The sequence below is a fragment of the Trachinotus anak genome, unplaced genomic scaffold, assembly GCF_046630095.1.
Source record: "Trachinotus anak isolate AG129_WGS33_773 ecotype Australia unplaced genomic scaffold, CSIRO_AGI_Tana_v1 ptg000011l, whole genome shotgun sequence".
NCBI lineage: Eukaryota > Metazoa > Chordata > Actinopteri > Carangiformes > Carangidae > Trachinotus > Trachinotus anak.
In genome coordinates this window covers 6,215,573-6,234,092 of record NW_027273862.1, presented here as the reverse complement: position 1 = coordinate 6,234,092, position 18,520 = coordinate 6,215,573, and the positions used below count along the sequence as shown (strand labels likewise).

At 40.7% G+C, this 18,520-nt stretch overlaps 2 protein-coding genes across 4 annotated transcripts; both read right to left on the bottom strand.

The window, feature by feature from the left end:
* Positions 1-2,688: 2,688 nt before the first annotated feature.
* Positions 2,689-6,846, bottom strand: tm2d3 (TM2 domain containing 3). Its single transcript, XM_071489668.1, has 6 exons — positions 6,687-6,846; positions 5,957-6,058; positions 5,209-5,363; positions 4,641-4,815; positions 4,102-4,177; positions 2,689-3,969 (listed from the first exon to the last, which is right to left on the bottom strand). Exons 1-6 carry the CDS (start codon positions 6,790-6,792, stop codon positions 3,804-3,806), a joined length of 780 nt encoding a protein of 259 aa, XP_071345769.1. The 5' UTR covers positions 6,793-6,846; the 3' UTR covers positions 2,689-3,803.
* A 682-nt stretch (positions 6,847-7,528) lies between these two features.
* Positions 7,529-18,184, bottom strand: tars3 (threonyl-tRNA synthetase 3). Of its 3 annotated transcripts, none has more exons than XM_071490170.1 (19): positions 17,826-18,184; positions 17,443-17,529; positions 17,084-17,271; positions 16,675-16,798; positions 16,414-16,538; positions 15,966-16,083; positions 15,535-15,599; positions 15,358-15,436; positions 15,109-15,255; positions 13,100-13,198; positions 11,143-11,309; positions 10,861-11,023; positions 10,589-10,726; positions 10,067-10,144; positions 9,874-9,974; positions 9,334-9,438; positions 8,988-9,060; positions 8,737-8,851; positions 7,529-7,885 (listed from the first exon to the last, which is right to left on the bottom strand). In XM_071490170.1, the coding sequence occupies exons 1-19, from the start codon at positions 18,144-18,146 to the stop codon at positions 7,737-7,739; spliced, it is 2,442 nt and encodes an 813-aa protein (XP_071346271.1). In that variant the 5' UTR covers positions 18,147-18,184; the 3' UTR covers positions 7,529-7,736. The 3 variants fall into 3 exon arrangements, with proteins under 3 accessions (XP_071346271.1, XP_071346272.1, XP_071346273.1); XM_071490171.1 differs by having other exon boundaries at positions 17,084-17,268; XM_071490172.1 differs by lacking the exon at positions 17,443-17,529.
* Between the last annotated feature and the right edge of the window lie 336 nt (positions 18,185-18,520).

Genomic DNA, 18,520 nt, shown 5'->3' with positions numbered 1-18,520 from the left:
TCAAGTCTCACCACAGATTCTTGATTGGGTCAAGGTTTGGATTCTGAATTGGCCACTGGAAAGTATCATTGTTGTTTTGAAGACATTTCTGTCTGGCTGTGGTTTTATGTTTGGGGTTGTTGTCTTGCTTGAAAATAAATCATCTTGGTTTTCCTTTAAGATTGGTCTGTATTTTGCTGCATTTAGTGTTAACCTGTCCTTTCAAAAACGCTCCAGGGCCTGCTGCAGAAAAGCACGCATCATGCTGCCCTCACCAGACTTCATGCTGCTGGGGATGGTGTATTTCTGCTTATGTGCAGCATTCAAGTCACGTTACACATTGAGCTTAGTAGGATGGACAAGAAGCTCCCTTTTTGGAAAGCCATCTTAGTTTTTGTGTCAGTCTCCCACATGCCTTCTGGTAAACACTTGCCCAGATGTGAGCCAGCACTTGCACAGTTGTTGCACACAGTGTGTCCATCTCAGTTGTGCAACTCCAGGGCTCCTTTAGTGTTCATATGCCTCACACATTTAGTTAATGTTCCTTTGTTTTTTTACTTTAAATTGACCAGCTGTAGGATATCTCACATACAGGTGAATGTATCCTGGAATCACTTGTCATTCCTTGATTACACACAGCTGAGCTCCATTCAAGTGACCATGTGCCTGTTAAAAACAGCAGGCTACAGCAATGATGATTTTATGTGTCATAGCTAATGGAGTGGACACTTATGAAATCAATTATTTTGTTTGCTACTTGTTCTTAATTTAGATCATATTGATCGTATAAATGGTCCTCTGTTGGTTTGTGTCAAAGAAAATCAATTACACCACTGAGAAGAAAATGAAAAAGTCCAACAAAATTAAAAACGTCCGACGCCTGTGAATACTTTTAATAGGCACTATAATTTGTGCCATGTCCTCAGGAGGTATCAAATGCTCCTTAGCAACCGTCCAAGTGCGAGAGAAAGGAGCACACAGTTTTATGCTCACAGACTCTTTAGACTTTTAAATTCATGTTGTTGCAGTTTTCTGTTTTGTGATGGATGCTGTCTCCTGTAGGAGTGAGCATAATGAGAAGACACAATCTGTTGGGCAGCGTTGGACACAGAGGGTCAGAGCTGATGCTCCAAAATTCAGAGCTCCAATGGGACTAAGTGGGATTGCGTAAGAGAGGGATGAATAAACTTTTGTTCTCCTCTTTACATGATTAGCAATTCAAAACCAGGAAGTCGTGATACTGTCTGTCTTTGATGGAAAATATTTTAGCTCACTTCCAAACAGTGAGAATAATGACTATTTCAGATAAGTACGACAAAATTCAACTATTATTCTCATGTGGCTGAAGTTCTACATAATTATCATTAGTCACGCCAAATGGAAATATCATAAAGAGAGATGATAGCAAAACCAAATATCCTCTGGCTATTATTTGTAATTGGCCAGTACCCACTGATGTATGAATAAAAACTTATTTAGTGCAGTAATTCAGGTAATTACTCCAGACTTAACAAGATTACTAAGATTAGGTGATCTTTGTATTATCAGTATTGTAGAAGTTAGAAAATGTCAGCTTTTTGTCCTATTGAATTATTCTACCATCATATCAATTATCATAGACATCATAGGCAATAAATGATTCTATCATAAAATCATTTACGCAATTCTTTGAGCGTATATATGCATATAAACACACCTATTCTGCAGCCTATGCCTTAAACATTACACCTGACAAGTAAATTTGCAGCAAGATGACAATGTTAGCAAACCTCTTCATGGCTGCACATAACCACACAGTATGATTCAGCCAATGTGAGGTCATGCTGAGAGAGTCAGTGGCAACACTCACAGGGAGTAAATTGTTGATGCAGGATTGCAAAGCCATTTGAATAACAGGTTTCCAGAAGGTGGAGAGAATCGCTTGTGTCTTCCAGCAGAATATGCTGTAGGTAAGCATTTCAAGTCTTCTCCTCAGCTCCGAGGATACTGTATGACAAACACTTGCATCAGTCTGTGGGAGGGAGCTGTAGTGGCTGTGAGAGGGTGGTGTCAAATTTGAGGAACTAGAAATAGGGTGGGGTGAATTCACAACAGCATCAGAAAAGCAGCCAATTGGCAAAGTCGATACAAAAGCTAAGAACTTACTAGAAAGGATTTTTTTTTTTCTCCCTGTGATTTCTTTTTTTTTTTTTTTTAATTTATCCTCACATTATGTAACATGAGCACGGACACATCTACATGAATTGTGGAACTGAGTAACTGTTGTAAAAACTTGGCATAACTGATTTACTGACATAACTGTGTAACTGTCAAACTGATAAACATGTTTAACTGCCTTCTGCTACAGTCTGATGCCTTGCTCAAAAGCATTACAACAGTCCTAGTTTAGGAAGGGAGTGTTCTTCTGCCACCACCTTACCCTCCTGATCCCCTCCTTCTGTCACACGCCTGAGGTAATGTAGGCTTCTGGCAGCACTCAGTGTGTTCAATGTGAGAAAAAGCACAGACATCTGTGAAAATGACCTCAGCATTCCTGTCAGGGGTTGCAGGGAGAACAGCGTTCAGGCAGAAATCCCAAGCTCATTGGGCCCCTTGAAACAAAGCAGCTGTCCTGCTCACTATACTGACATGACGCTGACCTCCTACCTCTTGTCAAGGTATTGATAGAGACAGAATAAAATCAGACAGAATAAAATGAGCAGAACTGTATTTAGCCTCCTCATATATTTCACAATTTTATTTACATAACTTAAAAAATGTCATTTACAGTGTTCCAACAAATTAAAATGACCCGACACTGAATGCAGAAAACATATTTACATGTAGTGAGAGGTGAACCAATTTGTGTTCACGGTCACAAGCATAGATCTTACAGTGTTAGTACACAGAGAATACTTTTTTACAATGTGAAGAATGATCATGAGTTTAATGCACAGGCTATCTCCAAAATCTCCAACATGGGAAACCACAAGTAACTGCAGTTTGCTAGTGCAACACATCTGAAGGGTTTCAGTATGTATTTTGTACAAACATAACTCTTAGTGAGATTGTCATCTGTGCATTTCCCAAAAATCAGACTACATGTTGCAGTAGGTGATGACAGTAATTATAGTGCTTCTCAAAGGCCAGGGGATCATATATCTAGCTCATGGTGGAGTATTCTTAAAGTTGTGGTCTGCACTGATGACTCAGTGTAGGACAAACAAAGTACATGCAAAACAACCGTAGGAATCATCCACAGGAACAACTATCTCTTGTCAATAAAAAGACCTGAAAATATTCCACTCTGCATATTCATGCTTTCTTTCGGGACATTAATATTACATTTTAGCTCGTCTATTGTGTCTGGTGTCACCATGAAAAGCTTTGTAGCCATGGTTACCATTTGAATTCCCCATTCATGCATTTACCTTGCAATAAGGGAGGAGCAACGCACGGCTCCAGTGTGACAGGATATCTGTGAAAGCACAGCTCCACAGGACACCAGATCTATCTATATATCAGCATGACAGAGCCTAACCAGCAGTTAAGTCAAACCAAAACCAACCAGATAGACATAATTACTGGCTCCTCATTCCCCTGTACAGCTCCATCTACGGAATCTCAACAGGAGACGGATGCAGAATGATTGGGATTGATCTGATGGTTGTGTGGGTAGAGTCGTTGGTGTGATGAGGAAAACACTTCCTGACTGTTAGCAGATGGGATGAGGACGTGTTGCACAGCGAGCTCAGGCAGGCAAACGTGCTAAGAACACAGCATCTCAGATCTGCGAGAGTGAGGCGGAAGAGGGCACAAACCATCCAGCCATGTCTCCAGAGCTTTCAGATGTAGAGAGAACCATCAGCAGGTCCCACATAACCAACGCCGATCAGAAGAACATCGATCAAAGTCCAAATACCCAGGCCTCCAAAGCTGAACAGTTTCCCCAGACCCTCTCTCCACTGGCCCAGATAAAAGCGATCTGCCCCAAAACCACCAAGTGTTATGCTATAGAAAGAGACAAAAGAAAAAACAGAGCAAAAAAAATCAGAAGTGCTATTGGAGCACACATGCCGACTCAAAAAGGGTTTTCACAGAAATCATTTTCATTCATTTTATCTTCAATGGTGGCAGCTTTACCTGAGTGCTAATGCTGTTGACCATTTGTATCCTCCAGTCCAGTCACAAAATAAACGTTTCAGGAAACGTCTTTTACCTGCAGAAGGAGATAAACATTTAGTTGGTATAGTGAGACAGCATTGATGTACAGAACATTTCCCCAAAAGAAATAATCAAAACCAAAAACACAAGAACATTTCAGAAAGACAAATTAGCCTGATTGAAGACACGTTTCCCTAAACAAATTTATAACATGAAAGACATGAGGAAACTGTATGGCCCCACTCAACTGTATGACAACAATAAAATTCAGGTTCTACAAATACAGTATAGTGTATGTACTTATCAGCAAAACACCTGCTTCTCTGCTATATTTTTTTATCATACATTTTCACCTTTGCACTTTTTCGTTATAAGGAAAGAGTCAGTTTTTAAACTTAATCCATTTGAGAGAATATCCCTTCCCAAAATAACTTTCTACGGTGCCTTTGGCTGAGACACACTTGCCCCACTGAAAGCAGTGAAACCTAACAGGCTTTACAGCAGAGCCTTTGTCATACCTAAACAATGCACGTGGTCTAACACGTCACAGGTGGCGTTATAGCGCTTGCGTGGGCAGGAGACTGTCATACAGTTGGTGGAGTTGGAGCAGCGGTACTGGGACGGATCCAGCTGCCAGCAGAACTGACAGATGATGGAGAAAGAGAAGTTGGTTTGCTGTTGTCCCGACTCTCCCTGTAAATACAAAAACATCAGGTAATCACTACACAACAACTGGCAAATTAAAGCTATTGCTAATTATATCAATATGCACTACACTTTGCGTTGGGGACTTCTGTCAAGAAACACTGAGACAACTTCAGTTTCACAGCTGACACAAATGCTACATGGACAACATGACTTTGTGTTTATGTGTATTGCCTGTCTGTAGCACTTAGACAAATGTAAAGTGCGTTACAAATAAAATGTATTATTATTATTATTGTTATTATTATTATTATTATGTGACTCATTTCCCTTTCTTAAAATATATGAGCTAAACAAGGTATAGACTTCTACTCATATATCCTCCACTCTTACTCTACCTTTATGTGTCATGAATCTATCACAAAATGAACTGCTACTCACTATACAGTGAACCCCTCTTTTGGGTTTACAAGTGAAGGAAGCTGGTTTCCCATAGGTGCAGTTGTATTGGTAATTGCAGTGAATGCAATCAGCTGGCAGACGATTGCACAAACCACCACTTGGACACTTGGAAGTGTAGTTATCTACAGGGGACACTGCAAAAGAGCAAACTTAGAGTTACATGAATATTCCCATTTCTAGCTCAAATAATCAGGGTGACGTAACAAAGCTTTGTTGCAAGTTAATTTTAAGACTTTGTGTCTAGGATCATTAATAGGTGTGTCAAGAGAGCTTGTGTCTGCATTCCCCTGAATCTATTGCCATACTGGGAAAGGCTGTGGGAGGTAAATGACTAACACTACCTCAAACAAAAAGGCCATCAGAGTCTCTAAGTAAAGGCATTTACTCCTGATTGCTTCATTGAGATTACCTGCTAGCCAGCAAAAGAAAATTGTTGTTGCTGTGTTGGAAAGTCATTAACTCTAGTCTAGAAACTATAAGAGCATAATTCTCTTTCTTGTGAAAGAGAGAAGGAAAATAAAATATGTATGTATGTCTGATTTGAAGTAATCCAATGTCAGCATATGTCAAACTGAGATTTTGTTTACCTGCTACTTTCAAATTTGTGTTATAATTCTTTAGAGTTACGTCCTGCTTAATATTTTAAGTACAGGTCCCTTAGATGTATATGTTGTCTTAGTGAAATGAGCCCTAGTTACAGTCAGTCTGATCGATGTTATATGTTTACCTGAGGATGCAGCGGGGACCACTGGGCTGGTGATGACGGGTCCATGCTGGGCATCTCTTGTGTAGGGAGGCTCATGGCCAACATGAGGAGAGCTCAGGTATCCTGACAAGCAACCAGATAATAAAGAAGTATTAAGATCTGAGTCCAACTTAGTCTTCTGCTATGGCCATGACCATAACCCCCTATGTACAATACATACTGGTTGTGTAAGTACAGTAGGAAATGGTCACTGACTAATGATGGCTGTATTCGCGTGTTAGCTGACAGACAAGCCGAAGCCATATCGCTGAATATAATTTATACATCTAGTAAATGTGTTGGTAATTGAATGATTGTTATTTTATCTTTATTTCAATAAAACATCTAAGCTTTTGCTTCACAATAACTTTACTCCACCGAGGCGTTGACTGGCCAGAGACACTTTTCGGGAATTGGCAGTGACACTTAATTGTTAGCTCTTATATACTGTAAATTAAATACTGTGTAGCGTTAATTAACCCAAAAATCCTGTTGCATTTACCAAACGACTGTAAAATCAGAGCTAGTCCCTGCATCCCTTGTTGTCATTGCTAACTGCTAGCAATGAAGACTAGCTAAAAGCCATAACGTTAGTGTTAGCTCGCTAGCTAACTAGGTAATGCTAGCTTACGTTATAGTACAACGACATAGGCTAAGATAAATATACGGGGGACAAGCTGGGGTAGATCTGTAACTGTTCCCATAAACATACCGTTAACACATTGTAAGACCAGATCCATAAACAACAGGACAATTATTCCGTAGGTTTTGAAGCACCGTCCCCGGTCCGGTCTCCATATCTGACAGATTGTGGCCATTGTTGCTACAGAGCTAGCCGGAGCTGCATTCAGGTCGTGTAGGAAAAAGCAATTCTCAGCGATCCTCGGCCAGTCTGAAGCTAATTTTTTGGCTCTAACAAAAGATGCCAAGGAAGAAGTATTCAGTCGACACTCAGCCATTGATACTTAGATTAGGTCTAAGCAGCAGCTGGAATAGTGATAATAAATATTGTAATTTAAAAAAAATCCTAAGGAGATCTATACATTATAAACAGTTTACATTTCATTAAAAAACAAAATTAAGTGACGTCTCATTTTTGATAAAAATGTCATGTTTAACTTGATGTTTGTAAACTAAGAAAACTGTTGGCCACACCAAAAATGTCCTCTCATAAGCACCAGAGCACTCATGCAGAAAGAGGAAGCATCCTAGATATAAATTTCACTGTCTGACACTGTGGTATGTTCCTGATCTGTCATTACATGCTATATGAGGACGAGGCCCTGCATTCAGGTCATGACAATCACTACTACCGTTAAAGGTTGTATCTCCATGGTTAAAAATGTATGCATCCCACTGAAAACTACTGGCTGAAAGCATCTGCTCTGTTTCATGTTGTTGCTTCAAAATGAGTAAACCCATCAAGCATCCAGGATGAATTTCTGGAAGGTGCATGTCTTAAAAAATTATTCCACTACTCTTTCTCATGACTTTGAAATCTTGTTAAAACATTAATCACTTCTGTCGTGAAAATAAAAGAACAAAACACTTCCATTCAGTAGACATTTTATTTCTAGGGTTCCCCATCAAAGACAAAGCTTTGACAAAACAGATCAGTGCCAAATTCACATAACGTTTCTCTTCTACACTTTCCCAGTACCACCTTCATGTGTTCCATCATTTCTCCCTTAACCGCTCACATGGCTGTAGTTCTAACAGTGAGGTATTCAAATGTGTGAGTCTCCTATGTTCTTGGTCTTCATCAGAACTCCTCCTCTGCGTTTCGACAGCGGGATCGTTTGAGCAGGGTCAGGCGAGCCAGCACCTCGGCCACCGTCAGTTCTCCGTGGACTTTGTTGTCTCTCGTGCGCACATTGACACTGTTAGTCATCTTCTCCTTCTCTCCGACCACTGCCAATACACAAGAAGACACAACAGCTTGATATGAGCCAAGTCACACTGCACACACAGCTACCCTAACACATTCCCCGCTTTGTGCCACTGAATTCAACAATTGTGGATGGTTAGTCCATTTGTTTTATAATTGAAATTATGAATGTTTATTTTGACTCACAAAAATTGTAATGGTGAAGGACAAAGCCAATTTTTCACATATGCTTTACCTAAACCATTGTATTTTAGACACCTACAATTGTAACTATGGATGAATTTTAAGTTTTTTACAAATTTTTGGGAGAATTTTTGTCTTTATTATTTGAGTGCTGACATTGTAGAAAGACAGGAAAAGTGGGTAGGGTAAAAAAAAAAAGAGCAGGACATGGAACATAGGTCCTCTGGCTGGGAGTCAAACCATGGACATCCGGTTTTGTGGTATAAATGCTAACACTGCACAGATGGGGTTTTAAATTATGTAGGGCTTCCAAATCAACAATGATATAACTTTAATAAACTAAAAGCAGATATGATTACATGATGTTTAACAAAAACCCTGAAAAGTCATCTACAGTGTGTCCTTTAAATGTATAGCCAAGGAAAAAGTACAAAGTATGCTTGTAGTATAGTTGCCCCATAGTGATTAAAAATAGAGCACTTAAAGGGTGCGGATTATCCAAACAGCATTACAAGGGGAAAAATGATTGTAACAGTTTTATATTTATAATACAATAATACAGTTTCAAAATACAGTTGAGTGATCAGTTAGATGTACTTTTCAAGTGATTGCAGGGAACCTGAGAGCAGCAAAAGGATGCTCTGCAATCAGTGGGCGGTCTGTGCTTACGTAGGACAGAACATTTTCTCACCAAGAATGAAGTTATATTGGGCCAACTGTGCATTTCGGATTTTCTTGTTTAGCAGACAGCCAGAGTCCAGGTCAGCATCTGCCATGAAACCAGCTTCTGTAAACTGCTTACACACCTGACCAGTAGAAACACCATTCATTAATGTACGTCTCAGGAGCGCTGTACAATTCTGAACACCAATGATAACTATCGTCTATATTTTTAATGATCATATTTAAATGTGGTTAGTGTGGGGGACGCTGAAGACATACCCTCTTGGCATAATCCTCAAGGGAGGGGTTGACAGGCACTAACATCACCTGACGTGGAGAAATCCACAGAGGCCTGGTGGAGGGATAGACAGGATAAAATGCAACAATCTTCACACTCATGTTAAGCTAATAGCATTACCTACACAGAACACAAAATACTGACAAAGTAATGACAAAGACCATCTGATTTATCTGTTGAAACATCACTAAACATATCAGACAGATTGAAGAGGTGGGCCATATCAGCATTGAGGAATTATGATTAATTTCATAATTAGTTTTAAACGTAAACATTTTTTTTTTTGATTAAGCTCTAAAATGCTTGAGCAGCCAGAAAACACCTCACCATTTCCCTGCATAGTTCTCTGTGAGAATGGCAATCATCCTCTCCACTGAGCCCAAGATGGCACGATGGATGATGACTGGTCGGGCTTTGTCATCCCCATCCTTCCTGTAAGACATTGCATCAGAAAGATTACTAAGGGTTCCTGTGAAAAGTTTCAGTATGTATTTGTAAAGCACCATTTCTTACAAAAGAAGTGTTTTAAATAATAAAAACAATTGTACAATGTTTCACCATTAACACAGCTGTCTACCCGAGCCTACTGGCTCTGAATCTGACTGCTGTACTGCTGTATATGATGCACACTGTTTTCCCATGCTGGGGTTTCCAAATTGAAGTTCCTGGTGAGATGACAGATGACCCTGTCACGTGCACAGTGAGCTCAAATTTGCATACAACTCTTCACCTCTTAAGCACACAACAGTGTGGAACACAGTGCGCAAGCTGAGACGTTTTATTCAGGAGGGGATTATCATATAATCCTTGGTGCCATGAAACTACACAGACTCAGCAGTGTGTTGGTGTTTTGATTAGGTGACTCACCCCACAAAGGTCAGGTTGAAGCGGATAGGCAGCTGGAAGTCCAGCTGAATGGTTGCACACTGGTGGTAACGTCCAATTGCATCTTTGATCTTAATGTCAATCTGCAAAGGCACAGAAAGATTTACAGTGCTTTCCAGGCCTCGGAATTAAATTGATTTTTCGTTTGGCAGGAAATATCTAGAAATGTTCTGACCTTGGGTCCATAAAAAGCACCGTCTCCAGGGTTGAGTTTCCATGGCTCCCCAAACTCATTCAGGCTGTTCTCCAATTGCTGTCAGACATGACGCATAGGTTAACATATAATCTAAATCTAAACAATGAAAAGAAAATTACTGAAGCAGGCCAAGTCGTACTGAGGTACACAACTAAGTGCAGGACACACAGTTCAGTCTGCACTGCCCAATGCATTTCAACGTTTACATTTTAAATCTTTCAACTTAACTGGACCAATTCATAGTAGAAATCAAGTCAAACAAATGAGCAATGTCTTGAATGACAACACACCACCTACAGAAATTCAAAAGAACATCACCATGACTCACAGATCTGATACTAACATATTCCACAGCAGGAAGGGAACTCTGTCACCCACAGTGCCAAGTCATTTATTTGCTAAAAACTAAGGTGTGAAAAAGTCCCATTCATACTTAGAAGATAAAGTTAGATCTTTAGCTAAAGAGTTTTTAGAAATCAGCTGGGAACCGACACAGTTTACCTTCTCAGCCTGGTTCCACACAGCAATATCACCCAGATACTTCTCTGGACGAGTGGAAAGGTGAAGCTGGAAGGAGAAGCCAAAGACATCGTAAACGCAGCGCAGGAAGTCCAGACAGCCCTTCATCTCCAACTCGATCTGTAGAAAAAAAGATGATTCAGAATTTGGGAAATAAGCTTTAAGTTTTAAAAAATGTATTTCACATGTTATAACACCTCAAAATTGTCAAGGAAAAAGCATTCTATTTTATTGTCCCAGGAAAATGTGGCCACCTGGTCCATTGTGCAGAAAATGTGAGCGTCATCCTGCTGGAAGCGCCGGACTCTGGTCAGCCCAGTCAATGTTCCTGACAGCTCGTTTCTGTGCAGGACGCCGAAATCTGCCAGCCTCAGAGGAAGTTCCCTCCATGAGCGAGGCCTGTGGCTGAACATCAGACTGAAGGACAGCCAGAGAGAAGGAAGTCAAATAAATGTGATGTGCTTAAAATACTGTGTATACAGTTAGATTTACATTAACACTTTTACAGAAACACTCTCTGAGAGCTCTAGATTTACCAGTGCCCTGGGCAGTTCATTGGCTTGAGAGCAAATATGTCGTCTTCCACAGGGAAGGAGAACATGTTTTCGCTGTAGTGTTGCCAGTGTCCAGATGTCTCCCACAGTTTGCTGTTATAGATGTTGGGGGAAGCTACTTCCTGAAAGCCTCTTCTCCAGTACTCATCCTAGAAAAACAACAAAACCACATAAACAACTAGACATGCCAGCTGGACTGCACAGGTACTGAATCATGACTTCTGGCACAAAATCCAGAGCTACTTCAATGGAAAGGGGAACCTGTGGGTTTTTATTTATCCATTTGTTGTCCTCAAGCAAAACATTTTAAAGTCCAGTTGAGCTGTTTAGCGGCCAACAGTATAAGACTGGTGTAAATGGAAAGGGTTCAACTGTGAATATGTGCAACTGTGAATATGAAACAGGAAGGTGCTGAAAAAGACTGTGCATGCTCAGTCAGCTTTTCCTGAACAAATATGATTTAGCAGAAGAAGAGAAGAGAAGATACCAATCCTGAATGTCATGTGCTGAATTACAACTGGCTGCATTTACTCCAACTCTGACTGCCATTATAGTCTATAGAAGCTACAGTATAAATGTGAGCATGTTACCCCACACAGTCAGTTCTCACTGTTCAATGTTTTAGTGACATGTCAGGGGAAGTGCATGTAGTTTTCTTTTTCTTTTTTTCTTTTTCTTTTTAAACATGCAGTGATAACAGTCTGAAGTGACGTGATAATGATCTTGCACCACGTCTGTGCAATGTATGTGAGGCCTTCTTGGCTTTGTCCGGTGTGTTGGTGTATGCTGTGAAAGTCTTCAAGATGTCAACACTTCTCTGCAAAATACGTCACAGAGACAAGTTCCTCTACAGTCACTGAACTTGGCAAAGGGGTTCAAATTACTCTGAAATTTAAAGTTTGCCCAACTTTGGACAAGAATACAGTCTGCTGATAACTGAGAACTTCTGCCTAAGCTAATTACAAAATGTGGAAATTTGGTGACCTCTCAAACACTTGTTCATCTTTAACCTAAAAACTAATAGACAGTTTTCAAATTATAGTTCCATGAGGCCAATAGGACACCTGACACATTACCTCTGTGAAGACTGGTGTGCTGTGACAAGATCATTAGGAGCACAATCTGAAAATCTTGACATTATGGGTCTGATACTTCTGACTTTATAATGTTCAGTGTGTCATGTATTTGGTATTTGACTGAAAAAACTCTCTGGAAAGCTCAGATCATGATTCTGACAACTTGCAACAGTCGGGGCTGCGCCAAGCTTTTCTCTGAGCACAATTTAAACTGACTGATCTGAACTGAACTACTCAGGTCACAGTTCCACTCACACTTTGAGCTCCTTGGTGATTGCATCTTTTCACTTGTCAGTGAGCTGGCAATCACTACAAGTGCACTGGAAATGTCAAGTAGGGCCTGAGCTGGATGGACATCGCTGAAATAGTTCTTTTTATATAGACGGTGGTGAAAAGTTCTGCTCGTGGGATTGTCTTAAAAATAAATTTGTGTTCAGTGACCTTGACAAAACTTGTCAATACAATTCATAAATGACAAAATTTGTAAATATCAAGCAAAGGATCTCTAAAGACAAAGCTCGCAATGTTGAAATCACAAAGTGTTGTAACAATTTGAACATAATGAACAAACTGCCTCACGAGCATACTGTGCATTGCAAGACTCTTCATATCTCTTTAGCTGTATTCTCATTTCAGCTATTACAATGAATGATAGATGAAGATGAATATTAATATATGGATTTTAGTTAAAGTGGAGATTTAGTGTTTTTTTAAAAAAGCCTTGAAAATAGGGAGTGGGGGTCATACTGTGACGGCATCTGAAGCTTACATTTGCAGCCACAACTGAATTCTCCATGTTAAAATAAATGAAATATACCGTAAACAAATTAAAAAATTGACAAGCATTTGGTCACCACTCCTACCCTGATGAACTCGGTCAGTGTGTTGTAGATGTAGGCTCCGCGTGGCATGAAGAAACAACTGCCAGGGCTGAGATCATGGAAGAAGAACAGCTCCTGATCCTGTGAAGAAGACAAAGAAGACATATTTAATGACTTCACATATTCTAATTATCGGCAGGTAGAAGACCCAGCAAGAGGCACCTCCGTGTGCAGCAGGGAGTCGTCCAATCATCACACAGGGTGCCATCTATCAGCAACTGACTATTGAAAAAAGCCCAACGGACTCAGAGTGGAGGGAAAAAAGTGGCAGGTCTGGTGAGCCCTGGTAGCTGGGAAGCAGGATGAACAGTTTCCTTGCAAGACTCTGTAAGTCTTATTTATTTTCCCCTTAAAAGAAACTACAATACGATATAACGGGGGGTCAGCAGGTTCAGCGATGAATGATTTCAGTAATGACCTTGGATTGGACATGAAGTGCAAAGAGACTCTGACTCACAGTGCAGCAGAAGGGGAACAGAAAAAGGAACCTTCAGGGAGGAACACAGTGTTTTTGCTTGACAGACTGAACGTAATAATGATTTAGCCTGAAATGAAGCCAAGTCTTACATACTAGTCTTGGTCCTGGTCTAACCAAACCAGGACCAGGCCAGTCTTGACAGACAGGTTTCCATGGTAACTTAGGTCTGACTTACTTAAACCTTTATTAAACAGAATTTCTTGAAAATGAGCCTGAATTACTGAAATAAGGCCAAATTTCCTTGGTAATTCTGCTTTATGTGTGACCACTGCTTTTATTTCCTCTATACAATCGTCAAAAGTAGCGAGGTACAACATGTTCAATCAATTTGATTAAACTGACACAACCGGATCCCTGCTGGTGAACCTGATGGGATTTTTTTTCCCCACTTCAGTGCTATTGTGTAATACAATTGGACTGTATCTAGGAGGTTTTCAAAATGTTTTGCTTCCATTAGTCACAAAATGAAAAGGGCCAGATTGGGATCATACAACAGAGCAACATCTTAAAAACCACATGCCACTGTTGTCACCTCCCTTCAGCTGGCTTCAACAGCAATATCTTGACTCTCATGTTTAATATGGAACTGTGTTGTAATCAGTGCTGATTGAGGTGCCGCCGCCTGTGCCTCCCAAGCTGGGAAACCAGCTGGGTCCCTCAGATGACTCACAGTTAGCTTGAGAGTGCAAACACAAAGAAACGCAGTGCCCTCAGCTGGTGCAAAGCAGCAACAGACAATTTAGTGCAAAACAACATGGTTTTCATGTTCAAATGTGCAGCGCCTAGGTGAATAGGTGAATCTGATGGATCTGGTACATCTCAGTTTATGGAGTTTATAAAGCTACTTCCTGAAAGCCTCTTCTCCGGTACTCATCCTAGAAAAACAACAAACCACATAAATAAACTCAATAAACGCAGTTGGACTGCACAGGTACTTTGAGGTGAGCTGAATCATGAGTTCTGGCACAAAACCAGAGCTACTTCAATGGAAAGAGGAACATGTGGGTTTTATGTATCCATTTGTTGTCCTCAAGCAAAACATTTAAAATCTAGTTGAGCTGTTTAGCAGCCATCAGTAGAAGACTGGTGTAAATGGAGTTCAAATTTTGAGTTTTTTGGAGGCTTTTTTCCAGATTTAAACAAGTCAGGCTCCAACACTTGACACACAAAATATATATATATATATATATATATATATATTTATATTTATATATATATATATTTTTTTTTTTTTTTTTTTTTTTTTTTTTTTTTTCCATGTTGTTGCATGTATGTTTACAGTTCATGTCTAGAGACTGTATTCTTGGTCCAGGTTCATTTCATGTTTTTACCACATCTATAAAACCTCAAACCTTGACTCTCATGAGGAAAAACTCCTGCGAAAACCTCAAAGAGATGTGTCATTACATTATACAAACACGAGTCAAAATTCACTTTCTACTGGGTTTCAGTCTCCAGTTGTAGGCCTGAACCAGCTGGGTGGGCTTGGACATGACTGCCTATAGTGACTCACTTTGCCAATCTTGCGATGGTCTCTGTTCTTGGCCTCCTCCTGAAAACGTTCCCACTCCTTTAACATCTTTGAGTCTGGGAAGGAAATCCCATAGATCCTCTGTAGTGTTTCCATGTCTGAGCGACCCTCCCAGTAGGTAGAGGAGTTCTGATGACAGGTAGAAAACACTCAATATCAACATTTTATACTCAAGTAAGCACAAAAATACTTTTGTAGAACAAGATACCCTGTGTGCATTACTCCACATACCTTGTAGATCTTCATGGCTTTGATCTTGCCTGTATGTCTGACATGGGGACCTCTGCACAGGTCAATCAAGGGCCCACATCTACCCAGGATTCATAAATTACACATCAGTTAGCTTAAAATGCACCAAAACATACAAATGAAAATCAACATCTTCTTTTTTACTTATACCAAACTAACCTGTAGACTGTAGTAGTGGGGGTGGTGACTTTCTCATTCAGAATGCGGCACTTGAATTTGTTGTACTGAAAGGTACCTTGAATAAGTTAGAAGTTGTCCTGGGCAGAAGGAATATTCACCACACACACACACCACATTGTTTGCTTTAAAGATTTCACTGTGCCATGCATCTTAACAGTGGTAATGAGAGGTAATAAGACTAGGTCAGTCTGTACATGCATTGACAGTTTATGGCTGGAGAATATTGTTTTCACATCACTGAAAACAGTTCAACAAACAGTAGCAGGAAAGGACTGTAGCACTTGACAGAATCCAGAGTATTCCAGAGTTTATAACATTTTCTAAACGCGACAACAAATATACGGCTTTTAATTCTTCCAGACTAGCAGAGGATGGATCCTGAGAGCTGATATGAATGCTCTCTTTATCACCTTGAACATCTTTAGCAGTTTCTCCTTGCTGATCTCAAGCCTCTCAAAGGGCTGTTTTTCCTTCACCACAGCCTTACACAAAGTCTCCAGGTCCCCAAACTCAGTGCTGGACACGCCCCTGGAAACAGCAAACATGCTCCATTCAATACGAGTGCTCATGGCCAGTGCTACTCTGACAAGCATCACAACGTTTCTGTAATCATCTTATCATGTTCGACATGATGATCCTGTGTTAGAAAGTTTAAGTTCTCAGCTGTGAACCATCTTTTTTATCCCAACTAAGCAAAGTCATCAATAACTGATTCAACAAGCAGTAAACAATTAAGACTAGATTATATAAGATGAGCTTTTAGACTAGAATCCGTGTCTGACAATTACAAACTATTCTAGAAATATTTACATAGATAAGTAAATCTGACCAGAGGAGGGAAGACATTGACTTGCTTACTTCTGTCCATCCAGGAACATGTCATAGTAGAAGCCATTCTCTATCGGGGGTCCATAACATAAACAGCCTCCATAAAAACGCTCCATTGCCTCCCCCAGGATGTGAGCACTGGAGTGCCAGTAAACCTTGAAAATTCAAAGAAGTTTAGTCAAGTTGAACTATGTTTGTTGTTGGGACGCTAACCTTAAGACTGAGCGAGCGCAAAAATTGATTTACAGATGACACATATTGCAGCTCACTGAGGATGTTCTATGTACTCACAGCCTGAGCATCCTCATTGTCAAAGCGCAAGAGCTCAAGAGAGCAGTCCTGCTCGAGAGGTCTCTCCAGGTCCCAGAGCTCGCCATTCACCCGAGAAATCACAGCATTGTCAGCCAGGCCTTGGCTGAAAGATCAAGTGCAAGATAGTGGTCTCAGCAATTCTTTGTCCAAATTTAACAGAGAGATCTCTATCATTATCGTGAAGACTGAAAACAACGTAACACTGGGGTGAGGGGGAAACATAAGAGAGTCACATCTCCCTCTGAGGTGTGTATTTGTGCTGAATAATTTATAGTTTTACAGGCAATGTAAAATAATTAATTATATTCATCATATCGGCAACCATTAGCTGATGATACAATCATAGAGTGAACATCAGAAGATCACAGCCAGCTGTTTAAGCACCAACCTGATATCACAAGCAAGCTGGTATGGTGTGGTGACCCAAGCCTTGCCCGTCACCTTTTGTCCATCTGGCAGCTCCACAGTTATGGGTTTGCTGTTTGCAGCTTTCTTTGCCAGCAGGGCATCACTCTCCTTTTTCAGTTCCTCATAGAGGCTGAGGCGCTCTGCAATGAATCCAGGCCAGGGCTTCTGCTACAGTGAAAAATAAAAAAGCCAGGAAATGGACTGTGAAAGACTGGAACTACGGCTGGTAAAACATTTTTTTATTTTTTTGCAAAGAAATTAAATGTGATAAGTTAAGTCCCTGAAATTAGAATGGACCAGCAGGGTATCAGAATAGCTTCAAGGCCCTGTAACAATCACCTCTTTCCCGCCTGCATCTCCCTGTGCTTTATCCTGCTTCTTCTCCCTCTTGTTCTTGTCACCTGGTTTGGGATCAGGGGTTGCCACCTGTCAACAGACAGAGTCCCTAAACAAACAGTAAGCTCTTTTCACCACTGCCTTCTGAGCCACCTCATGAACCTGTTATTAATGTCAGTGGACATGCTCGGTGTTCAAACTGTGCACACACAGTGACACTGAGGGGAGCAGCTATTTCTGGAAATGTGGTGGTATAGTTTGTCATTTGGCTTCACTGGACATTGGCCCGCTACTCATAATGGTGCAGCACTACTTTTACCACATCATATCACAAAAGGAAGCCATTTAAATTTGTGAACATGCTCTCCCCCAGTCTTTCTTACTACCTTATTATCAGCTCGGTTGTTCGTCTGCTTCTCTTTGCTGGCGCTTTTCTCCGGAGCCTTGCCACACTTGGCCGCTTGCTGTTTCTCGCCCTGCGCCCCCTCCAGCTCCAGCTCCGCCTGCAGACCCCGCCGGAGGTGCAGAAGCCGGTACCTGAGCTTCTCATTCTCGGTCCGGAGATTGTCCAGCTCCGGGGACACGACTGTATCACCGGTGGCCTCCAGACCCCGGCTCAGCCCATCCCGAAGAGTGGAGATTTCCCTGGTGAGGACCCGAATTTGCTCCTCCTGAGCGGCCAGACGCGCAGCGAGGCACTCCGCCATCTTTCAACGACCATCGGAGCCACAGTGACAGCTAATTTCCGGTGAGGGTGTGTTAAAGCCTCAGTGACTGAGAACCTAATTCAATGCATGTATGAAAATTTAACGAAAATCACTTAATTCAATATACATGGCTGTGATAAGCCATTAGGATAATACACGTATTTATAATATTTTGGATGGACATAAACATGTACATATTGCGTATTTCATAATTGTCAGAAACAGACCAACGCAAATGACAAATCAAATGTCTGTGGAGAGGTGGCCTACTAACAATGATGATTTATTATCTTGTTAAAACTGTGAGGTCATAAAAGTCTGCGTTTGGAGCCTTTATTATTTATTCATCTGTTAGTTATGCTGTAAATTATTAT